General features: G+C 41.2%; 1 protein-coding gene across 1 annotated transcript; it reads right to left on the bottom strand.

The window, feature by feature from the left end:
• Nucleotides 1-10,445: 10,445 nt before the first annotated feature.
• On the bottom strand, nucleotides 10,446-11,720 carry LOC139721077 (opsin Rh6-like). The gene has a single exon (XM_071632406.1). It carries the CDS (start codon nucleotides 11,718-11,720, stop codon nucleotides 10,446-10,448), a length of 1,275 nt encoding a protein of 424 aa, XP_071488507.1.
• Nucleotides 11,721-12,294: the final 574 nt, after the last annotated feature.

Below are 12,294 nucleotides of genomic sequence, written 5' to 3'. Positions count from 1 at the left end.
CATGAGACAATATGCTTAGCACTCCTTCCCCTTCTAACTGTCCCCTTTGAATATGTGTCGATCACGGGTGATCGTCATAAATTATCATTCACGTATGACCTTACGTTCAATACTCTCGGTTGGAGGAGACCTATAGTTACATGTTTAAAGGCGCTGTCTCTGTCGCCGGAGCCGTACGTTTGGGCCGGTGAAGTTTCGAATAATAAACCTCATAGAATGCAAAGCAAGAATAGTTTTTTTTTGGTCTTTTTTCATAAATTGAGGTAATGCCACTTTCGTCGAGGTTTAAATCACATTGTCATGTAAACTCACACAATCGCTCTATATCCCTTTGTTTTGTATTGGAGGCTTCATTGATTTTACTGATGGTAAATCTAACAAGCTTGTAGATAGCTTTAAGAGCTCTCTCAGCTGCTCATATTGAATTATGATAACAAGATTATAGGAAGTCATATTAGTTATATTAATAAGGGTCAAAGGTCATATAAAAAAAAACAATGTTGAAGTCAAGATGGTTATTAAAACACGTCATTGTCATGTTTAATTTGTCCGTGTCGAGGATCACTTGGTAAATGCACTGTAGGTACTCAAAAAGCCTGTAAATCGACTTAGTCGCACACGCCCGGAATTTCCAATAAGTTTGTGTGACAGAAAAAAAAAATTGTGATCCGAATAATGTATGTCCCCCCCCCCAAAAAAAAAAAATCGACTTCATATTTCAATTAACTTCAAGGCGCTAAATCACATTCTGTTCTTTGTCGATCATGGATGACCGAGATCTGATGACCCCAAGTGATCACCTAACTCGTCTTCAGTGTCACGAGTTCCATATCTCGTTTTTTTTCTGGATATGACTAGGCCTTATTATTGACCTATCTCTATACATTCTTGAAGCCAGATAACAAAGAAGAATGGCGTGTGACTTTAGCGTTGTGGTTTGTTTTTCTCCCCTAATCTTTATCCTAAAGTTCCGAAAATTTGTAAGTACGCATTTTTCTCCTTTTTTTCCCATTTCCGAATTAAAAGAACCCATCTATTTTCCGTGGCGGCTATCAATCCTTCGGAAATAACGAACGTGATTTCATTTTCGAATTAACGAACCACCGGAATAACGAACCTGCGTAATGATCCCATAATGTTTGGATTAACAACCCTGTTTCATTTTCTGATGTAAGCCGTGGTCACAACTCGCCGTACTTGCAAGTGCGTGCTGTCTACTTGCAAAAACGTGGGCAAAATTTGAGGATCCGTACGTAGCAAGTACCGCCTCAGTACGGATTTTGGAGCACGCCGACACGCCGTAGCACTTTTAGGACACGAGGAACTTTCGCTGCGTTCGGGATACGGATTCACCCGAAGTGCGGCAACGTACGTGCCCTCTACAGCGAACGTGCGTACAACGCACTGACTCCGTGCGTCTTTTAAAATTTTCCCATCGTCACTTGCTCGACGGACGGCGCACGTAGCACGTACGTGTTGAGCACGTAATATGTGCGAAGCCCGTGCTTATTCGACACTTCCCTGAATTCAACTGTTTAATAGAGCACGCAGACCGTACCGAACTTGCCGAATAAGCACCTGCTCCGCACTTAAAACGCAAGTTGTGCGCAGTGATTTCTGCAATGAACACGAGCCGAGCCGGCGGAAGAGTATCATCATTTCGTCTCCAAGATGTCCTGATGTTGGCAATTATATATTCATACTGTTCTATTTCACCTACCGGGCAGAAATGACCTGTAAGGATTATGGGATCGAAAAAAAGAATCCTCTAAGTTCAACTCTCAACACTCCAAAGGCAGAAAACATCTGCAAGAGGACGTCTGAGCGATTAAGGAACGAAACACTGAACGAATCCTATCGCAGACAAAAGATCTTGGATAACGAACTCCACCGAGCTAAGGAAGGCCTTGCTCTCCGCCTTCAAGAATCGAATGCAGACGGCGACTATGGTACAATCCTCCAGCACCTGGAACGCCAATATGACAAAATGGTGAAACACTTCATGTGGCAGAAGTCACAAAAACTTGACCATCTTATCCAGCAATCCCCGTTACTTCGAGAAGAGCCTGCCCGAGATGAACGCAACTCTGCTGAAATGGTTATCAATCTGTCGTCTTACGAGCTGATACAGGAAGAGAAGGAGACTCTACAACTTGGCCTGTCGTACTGCCCGCCTCAACCCCTTGATGGCATTCGGCTATGTCAAGATACGGCAGATTTCAACCGACGAATCAAGCTGCGAGAGTTCTTCTCCGACAACGACAACAACAATAACGAGCAGCCGAGCAAGCTACACAAACCATCTACAGCCAAAGCTAAGTGGACTCCGCCGCCGGGAAGAAACTCCCACATCGACGCTTTCACGGCTAACGTCCAACGTCATCTTGACAACTTTCTTCGTGACGTCCGGCAACCAGAGCTCAGTAAAACCGACAAGATAAGACGTGAGTCTATTAAATCACTCAAGAACAATAATGAGATTATTATCAAGCCCGCCGATAAAGGTGGCGCTGTGGTAATTCAGAACTTTCAGGATTACCACTCAGAGGCAGTGCGACAGTTGTCAGATAATGATTACTATGAACCTCTGTCAGAGGACCCCACTGATAAATTTCGTGAGAATGCTACGGAATGTGTTAAGCATTTGACATGCAGTAACATATCTCTTCCTGAGAAGGCTAGGGTTAGTCAATTCTACCTCTTACCTAAAGTACACAAGCTTCCTAAGATGGTGACGAGTGTAACTAAACAGGAAGCAACAAGTTCTGATTCTATCATTGCAGCAGCCAAACAACATGCAATAATCCCACCAGGTAGACCTATTGTGTCCAGTGTCGGTTCCCTTACTGAACCAATGTTTCAATTTGTTGACGAGAAACTTCAACCATTTTTACCTAGAATCAAGAGTTACGTCAAAGACACGACAGACTTCTTACGAAGGATAGAATCGGTTCAAGTTGCCCCTGGTTCGACACTCGTCACCATGGATGTTCAAAGTCTGTATACTAACATCCCTCATGAGGACGGTGTACAAGCAATACGCCGCGTCCTCCGTGACCATGCTAATGAGGACGAAGCTGTAGATAAAGACACATTAGCCCAAATGACAGAATTCATTCTGAAACACAACTTTTTCCAGTTTGACGACAAGTATTATCTACAGAAAAAGGGCACTGCCATGGGAACTAAGATGGCACCCGCATACGCCAACATTTACATGGCTGCCCTAGAGGAGGAATTTCTGTCAAGCTATCCTCAGAAACCTACAGTATATGTTCGCTACATTGATGACATATTTATGATTTGGGATCACTCTATTGAAGAGCTGGCTGCTTTCCACCAGGCATTCAATTCATGCAATCAAAGCATCAAATTCACAATGGAAAGTTCGCAAGAGAAGGTCCATTTCCTGGACGTATTGGTGTCGATAGACCAGGACAGCCAAACGTTACAAACATCCGTTTACCGTAAACCCACCGACTCTTTCTCATATTTGAGATTTGACTCATTTCACCCACACCACATCAAACAATCGATTGTTTATAGTCAGATGCTTCGCTTCCGCCGAATCATCTCGGACGAGGATGTGTTTGACAGAGAGGTCCTTACACTAGGTAGACAATTCCTTAGTCGAGGATACCCTCCAAGAATGATCGGGAATGCAATTCGTAGAGTAAAAAGGAAATCCAGAAGAGTTCTCCTCAACCAAACTAAGTTGGAGAAAAACAAGGAACGCCTTCCATTCGTGACCACTTACCACCCTGCTACCAAATCTTTCGTGAAACAAGTCAGGCAAGAATGGCCTACACTGGCTCTCGACCCCGAGTTAGGGAAACTTGTTGGCGATCAACCTCTACACGCCCAGCGTCAGCCCCCAAATCTCAGAAAATTGCTTGTAAGCACCAAACTCCCAGCACCTTTACCACCGAGTGGTAACACACCATGTGCTAAGCCTATAGTGCCAAATTTGCAAACACCTTATTACTGACACCAGGGTGAAAATCTCCAACAATGTCACCCTCCGTCCACAGAGACTTACCTGCGATTCCAGTAATGTACTGTACTGTCTGATGTGTACAAAATGCCCTCACGCTGTCTATATTGGTGAGACCAGCACCAAATTCCGGATGCGCTTTAATAATCATAAATCGTCCATCCTGAAAAATCGGAACGACCTCCCCGTTGCCAAACACTTCAAGCTCCCCGGCCACTCACTGACGGATGTCAGAGTGTGCATTTTCGGAGGAGGTTACACATCAGCAGAGGAAAGAAAACTCGCCGAGTTACGAGTAATCGTAAAGAGTAAGAGCTTTCAAGGTGAAGGGTTGAACAGGGATTTATCCATTTTAAATGGTTACTCATTCTTCCGTTAAAGAGAAGAATATGTCATGTCGAGGATTATAAGATATTTAATTGATAACTGTTTCACTACCACTGGTGTTTAGAGAAATTGGTGGGTTATTCTGTCTGACATGTCTGAGATTATGATGAATTAAAGCGAATATTATGATTTCATGTCTCCATCTTAATAATCAATTTACTCTTACTTTGTATTATTTTCTATAGATGGATTCACACTGTCATCCTAATACTCATTTGTATGATACAATCAATTTCACACTTGTACGTTCAAATCTGTTAAGATTTCAGTGAGACACTGAACTGTTTCTTAACAGGAATTATTATATCGACTTCTTCCTACCGATGATTATTGTATTCTGAGTCATTTAATTGTTTGAGCGCTATTCAACCTATTTTTGTAACTTATGATTACATGTGTCGATATCACAACATGAAACAATTTAATTGCTGGAGCGCTCTTTAACTTATTTTTGTAACCTATGGTACGTTGATGAGTACATAGTATGTCGATATCATAACTTGTGTTAATACAAAGTAATTGAACACCATTGTTACGTAATAAGCTTGTCAATGTCCTCCTCCTTATGCGTGGGGTGCCTTGACTACATTGCGTCTACATGGCAACATCATTAGTGAGGTTCACACCTAGGTCCCTGTACCTTAAGGTTTTCTAAACCTCGAGGTTTTGTAAACTACGAGGCACTAAACTCCAAGTTAGCGTAGATGTAGACGCATGTAGTTTAGAAAACCACGACAAAACCTTAAGGCGAAGACACCACGACAACACCACAAGATTTCTTAGGGTGTTGTCGTGGTTTAAGCGCGTAGTTTAAGCGCGCTGTGGCAGATGTGAACGGAGTTTTGTTAACCACGACGCTCAGTTTTTTCCACAATAGTGCGCAACCCTATGGGCAAACTAGGCGCCCTTTATTTTCTGTCGTAGTTATCTTTACCTCGAGGTTTTGCTAACTGCATGTAGGTGTGAACGGCATCGAAGTTTTGTCGTGGTTAGGGGAACGCATTTTTGCGCTCGTAGTTAGTATAACTACAAGTTTTTGGATAGGTGTAGACATGTAAAGGGTACGCACTCTCATAGCAACCAATTCTGTGTATGTGAGTGCGCGCTCTTAATGTTCAATTTATGTTTTGAAATTGACATTCCGCGTCGAGACTCCTGAAGAAGGTGGATGGAAGCCACCGAAAATTTGAGTTGCTCAATAAACTCTATATTGGCGAAATATTGCATTACCGGTTTATTCTTCGTTAAATTGGAGCCAATACGTGAATTCGCAACATGTTTGGACCTATATATATATATATATATATACGGCGATCACTTGTATAATTGTACATGGTTATCTTTGATTGATCACGTTTGTTCCTGTCGAAATGTGTGCCGCAGTTTCATCAACATGTTATTGTGTTTTTTTCTATATTTTTTTTCGGTTTTTAAGTATGAGTTTTGTTTTTGTTTGTTCGGTTTCTTTGTTCATTTCTGTATAAAATGTATATCTATGTTGTATTTTTATCCGCACGGACCTGCGGAAGAACAGCCTTCGGGCTGAAGTATGTGCCGTGCATAAATAAATGAATGAAATGAAATGAAATATATATATATATATATATATATATATATATATTTGTATCATATTTTGCGGCACATAAGACACAGTCAAAAACTGCTTGAAGAAGCAAGGCATATAGAAATCTTTAGCTCCGAGTGGTCAGTACATGAATTGACCAGGTTTTTGGAGTTTTGAAAAATTTTTATATTTAAGAGCTGCACAAGCGTGGTTAAAAAAAGGCATTGACCATCATTGTGTATGTAGAACAGTTATAAAGTCAGTACCATTCTCTGAAATTGAGAATGTGTATATTTTGAAATCAAGCAAGGAAGAAGTTTCTATGACAGTATTACTTTATAGGGCCTTAATTGCAAACGTGACACCTTCAGACTCAGATAAAACTGTGCAAAACCATAGGCCTACATTCATTGTTCTAGTAATATGCTGATAAATCAAGCTCAAAAATGCCTCCATGGCTGAAATGCCACCACCTCTGAAACTGGATATAAAGATGGTAGACTTCATAACAGCAAATCATATGCATCTCACCTCCATTTCCATTGTGTTAGGATGTTTCAACCAAAATAACGTCATACAATGTCATTGTATACCAGTCCTGATATTGACAGTAGCCTATTAGCCTACATCAGGTATACAATGCCATTTCATAGGTGATGTAACCTATGTCCTATACCTGATATAGCCTATTAACCCTTTCTCTGTCAGTGAGTCAAATATGCACACATTTCACATATTTCATTTAGTTCATTTATTTCAATCTCATTTTCTTTCAACAAAATATAAAAACCTAAACTTATAGACATGAAATGAATATGGCACACAGAAGGTTAAACTACCATTTACACGAATGGAGAAGACGCATGATTATACATATTCTGAAGAACCTCGGAAGGTGGTCCTTTAATAGTATTAGGCCTACCCCTAGCTTCTGACGGGGAACAAAATCATCGCACCTGCACGCACTTACAACATGCGACAGAGTAGGGATACCGTACGTGAGCAGCACGTGTAATTACAGCCTCCGCAAGAGAACGTGGCAATCGCACGCAGATTTTAAGTTGTAAGCACGTACAACTCACTTCCCACGTGCACAACGTACGATGCACGTAACCCCTCACGGCCAGGCGTGGCGTGCGGGCCACGTACTTACACCCTGCGCAATCGTGAGAGTGTCGTGCGTTGACGTACTTCCTCCCTGCGCTAGTCACTTCCTCCCGACGTTTTTAGAAAAAACGTGAATGCCGTGGCCTCCGCCAAGAACGTACGGACGAAAAGCACGCACGGCGAGTTGTGACCAGGGCTTAACGAACATCTTGATCCATGTATATGGCATGTATATGTTTCTGAATAACGAACCTTATTTCATTTTCTATTTGTTTTCTATAGAATTTTAGTGCAATATTCTTCGTATTTTTCACCTGTCCTTGAAAGGAAGTGATGTGCTCACACTGAACTCTCTTCCTTTTTTTTCTGCTCATTTTTCTTTCTCCTTGTTCTTGGTTGTACAGTAATTACATTCTTTGTTCCTGATATAGAATATTACGTCTTTGTTCATACATTATTTTTTTTTTCTATTGCGTGACTACCTCTGTATCTTTGTATGTTTGTAGCCGTTTGTTTTTTTTTTTTCTCCACATTTTCCTGGCACACACTGCTCAATGAATGGTATCTGAGTCGTAATATTGTTATCTTATCAGATTCTTAAGTTTGTACTTTTTTGTACATTAAAGCAAGCACTGTTTTATCATACGGGTTTTCCTCATGAACATCATAAAAGTTGATAGTAATATATGTATATATATATATATATATATATATACATATATATATATATATATATATATATATATATATTTCATTACGCTTGCAACGAACCCTCACACTCACCCAATTGACATGCACACACACCAGGTAAGGTAAAAAGATCGGTAACTCGGTCGTAAGCTCGGGAGAATTATTAAAGGCAAGTGAACATACTGCAATGTCTACCATGCAGCAGTCGTTCCTCCGTCACACACACACACACACACACACACACACACACACACATATATATATATATATATATATATATATATATGTATATAATGATAATAAACATGTATATATGATGTATATATAGCTTCCATTAACCTTGTGTTAATCCTGTTGCACGATTTGTACTTCTCTATAGCCTATAGGAATATGTTAGACCATCCCAAAATTTCTACAAGCAATAAGCAGGCCTATTTTTCACTCACCGAGCAGCCGAGGCATACAGATGCTCATCACTCGCTACGTTCCTCACGGTTCTCGTTTAGAAAATATACCACCACCCTCGGCCACAAACACAAACTCACACACACACACGCACACACACACACACACACACAGACACCCACAGCTTCACCGCCATCCCCATGATGAGCTAGTGCGACCAAAAGTTCTGTCAAACAAAATAAATAAATAAATAAATAAATCCTTTGGGCTGTCAAGAGGAATAAAGAATGGTCTTTAACGTGATGACTTGAAAAGCTATCAGGACATTGAAAGATAAGTTATCATGGATCTTGTCACGTTATCTTGCTCCTAAAGCTTCCCTGAAAAGCTCCTTCAAAACTAGCTTCCCCGTGGAACATACATTATTATAATGTTCCTACTACAGTCATCGTCTACACGTAGCGATTATCTTGATCACTTCGAAGAGGCCGTGAAATAAAGAAACGAAAAAAAAAATGATACTCGGTACAAATTCTAATCCATACATTTTTTGCAAGCACATTTTAATTCGTCGTCTTGTTCAATATACATACTAACTCAACTTGAAACCAGGTCTTCCTGGTATACTGCCTATATAAAAATTGACACATATATGCTGTGTATTTATACACAACGATATGATATTTTTCTTCTTTTTCTTTCCGCTTGCTTTCTTAATATTACAACATAAACTCAACACAACACATTTATACTTAATTGCTAAATACATGCAATTGTCATAAGTTATTTTGACTGTTACTCAGTCTTTAATTTTGCTAAATGTATTGAGCAATGATTCGAATGAACTGTTTATTAAATATTTTGCGAACGACTCCATCCCCTTGCCTTGTGCACAAATACGTTGAAACAGTCAACAACGAATCAAAACAAAGTTTATAAAGGGCTAACGACATGATCATGAAAAACATATGCAAACAAACATTGTGTCACTTTTAATCCAGACGTATACGGAAAGTGATTGCAGAATCTAAAAAAGGACGGTGTTTTGCTATAATCACATGCCAGATCATTTCATGAATAAGAATACTATGCATGTTTGTTATACCATCCCCATATACTTATCTAAGAACTGTTTTCATTGAACGTCAATTCCAGTAACTCCTGTCAACTTAATATGTTTAAATACCAATACATAAGTGTGATGTATATTATAAATTAGAATTTGATTGAATCGTTAATCGTACATTGTACTATTATAACTTTAGGCCTATTTCCAAGTTCTATAGAGAATCACACTGTAGACTTATGATGCTCCATAGCTCTTTATTCAATAGGTTGCAATAACGAATGCAGGGTTAACTGAATGGTAAACTAAATGCAAAAAAGAACGTTATCTGGCAGGCCTTTGAGCAGAATTGAAGTGAGAAATTGAGGATGTACGTCTGAAAGTGTCAGAAGATTTAAAGTTCACAATAAAAGTTTAAATTTAAAAAAAAAAAAGATGAATCAATGTGGATTTTCCTGCATTTCATCTAACGTGAGGGACAGGATAAGGAGCTTCCCTGTATTGCCCAACACTTCAACCCCGGACACTTACATCGACACATAGGACCTACATCCTCGATCGCATCCAGCTTTTTAAGTCTTTGCTTGATCGATTTCTTAGAGAATGGGGGGGGGGGGTACTAGTACTTTAACTTTCCATTCTTATATAGGCTGTAGGACCCTACATGGTGTTTCAGTGTGTGCGTATGTGTGTATGCTATTGTGTGTCGGTGCGTCCTTTCGTACACGGTTGTGTTGTTATTTCAAAGTCGAAGAGAATGTGGAATTTGATGGAGCATCATGGGCGTCACGGGGGGGGGGGGGGGTGCGCTGGGTGCGAACGCACCCCCCCCCCCCTTCAGCCCCTAAAAGAAGAAAGACAAAAAACAAAACAAAAAACTTCAGTCTAGGAGCGACCTCAGCGCCGGACGCTAATTAATTATACTTTTTTTCTCTCTTTTTTCCCCTGCACCAGAGACAAAAATTCGTCGGCAAAAACAAGTCGCTCCCCGGGTTTGCAGCACTGACTTTATACAGATTTATTGTACGGTGTTTACTATTTATCGACCGTACTATACATCCGTACTGTACGGAGCAGTGTGCCCTAAATAATTCCCGAGACGAGAAGATGTTCTTGTCTTTTTGACAGAAAAAAAAGTTGCCCCCATAAAAGCAGTGGAGGGGCAAGTATATTATAATTTTGCCCGACCCCCTTGAAAAAAAAAAAAAAAAGCTGGTGACGCCCCTGAGCATTCAAGCTTCAGGGGAATTGTCTCCAGCATCGATCTTTTTGTCCTTCTCACTGTCCACGCGGATTTGAAAAATCATCGCCGAGCTGTTGGGGGAGCAGGTGAACAACTCTGCAAGCGCCTGTCTGAACTTAGGATGTGCGGCAGTGTAGATGAGGGGATTCGCAATGGCATGGCTAGCTGCCAGTAGGCTGATCGCATGATCTAGGATGGAGCTTGTGTCTGCGTATTTGTCGATCCCACCGAAGTTGAAGTTGAGATTGACAACAGCGTGTGGAAAAAAGCATACGGCTGTTTTGACGTACATCTCAAATAAGAGCCACAGAAACTTCTTGTTGGCTTTTAGCAATCGGGAGTCGGCTGAGGTGGACGTACAAGCTCCCCCTGTGTTTCTGCTTTTTATTTGCATTTGTTGCTTCTTCAGAGAGTGAGCCGACAATCCGATGGCAGTGATAGTCACTAGAGAGGGCAGAGTTACGTGAGTCGTGAAAGCGAAGATCCCTGAGAGAATATTAAATATTCTAGAAGAACGATTGACTTCGCATCCACGCATCGTGGTGTGCACTGGAACAGTTCCCAGGACATACACTTCCTCGTTTATGATGACCATATAAATAAATACATTGACAGCCACGACAAGCGATTTTGCCGACTTGCCGGTGAATATTGAAGAACGTGTGATAGACCAATACCGTTCAGTGCATATTGCTCCAACGGTGTAGAATGAAACGCTGACGAAGAAAGAATATATCAGCGTAGCATACAAAGCGCGACAGTAGAGCTCTCCTTGCCAGGTTTGTGGAACCCGAGTGGCAATCGGAAGGGGTAGGGTGCTGACAGCAGAGAAGAAGTCTGCAAAGGCCACCATGAAAATCAGAGTGTCCGTGAGATGTCTGAGACATCTGTGCCGAAACATGACGGCCATTACCAGGAGGTTGCTTGCGATACCAAAAGAGGACAAACCGAGTTGAAAAATACCCCACCAGGACTGAAGACTCGAGGACCACTCCCATTCTGGGGCCTCTTCCGTCAAGATCGCTGGGCTCGTCATGTCTTCGAGAAACGTTGACACCGCGGTTGCTGTGGTATTTGGCAGCCACTCCACTGCTTCAGGTGGGATGACTTCGGGATCTGTCGACGTAGTTATGGTGACCAGCATCCCTTCGTTTGGATGATCAGTATTGACAATGGCGGGGCTTTCCAGGATGATGTGGGTAGAATTGACAAATCCATTGTCTTCCGAACCGGTAGTTGTCATCGTCAGGAGGAACAGGGCCATGATTTTACCTAAAGTAGTCTCCATAGCTACCCTGAGGATGAGACAATTTGGTGGAATGGTTAGGTCACTTTAAGCATCCTTGTGTGATAGTGAGTGAGACAGGAGATTTGGGTGTAATAGCCTACAAAATAAATGATTATGATATATGACACTGCACCACAAAACAAACAAAAAGTTGCCAGACATAGATTTTTAGTGACATATGACGAGGCTTTAAGGACACTTTCGAGAACAATTCAAGAGCAAATCGCGACCAAGTGTGCGGAAAAGGTTCGCAAAAAAATTTCAAACTTTTTTTGAAATTCTCGCCGAAGTAAAAACGACATTTGCGAACAACTGACGACGCTTCCGAACCCTCACGTTCGTTTGGCGATCTTTTGCAGACTAAAATACGAATGCTGGATTTTGCCATTCGCGTCCTTCGCAAATCTTTCGCGTGCTCCGTCAAATCACACCTAAGAATAGTAGGCCCTAGTTGTTACTGCAATGCATAACTCTAATGGCTCGGATACGGCGGAAAAAAAAAATGTTAGCGTACAAGGGGAAAGGGAAAATGAGAAGCAATCTCAGCTCT

The sequence above is a fragment of the Diadema antillarum genome, unplaced genomic scaffold (genome assembly GCF_040938485.1).
Source record: "Diadema antillarum isolate AM-2024a unplaced genomic scaffold, OU_Dant_1.0 scf00000137, whole genome shotgun sequence".
Lineage (NCBI taxonomy): Eukaryota > Metazoa > Echinodermata > Echinoidea > Diadematoida > Diadematidae > Diadema > Diadema antillarum.
This window is presented reverse-complemented; position numbering and strand designations above follow the sequence as displayed.

Bases quoted from the DNA above. Each gene is read 5' to 3' on its own strand.
- LOC139721077 (XM_071632406.1), bottom strand. From the start codon at position 11,720: ATGGCCCTGTTCCTCCTGACGATGACAACTACCGGTTCGGAAGACAAT.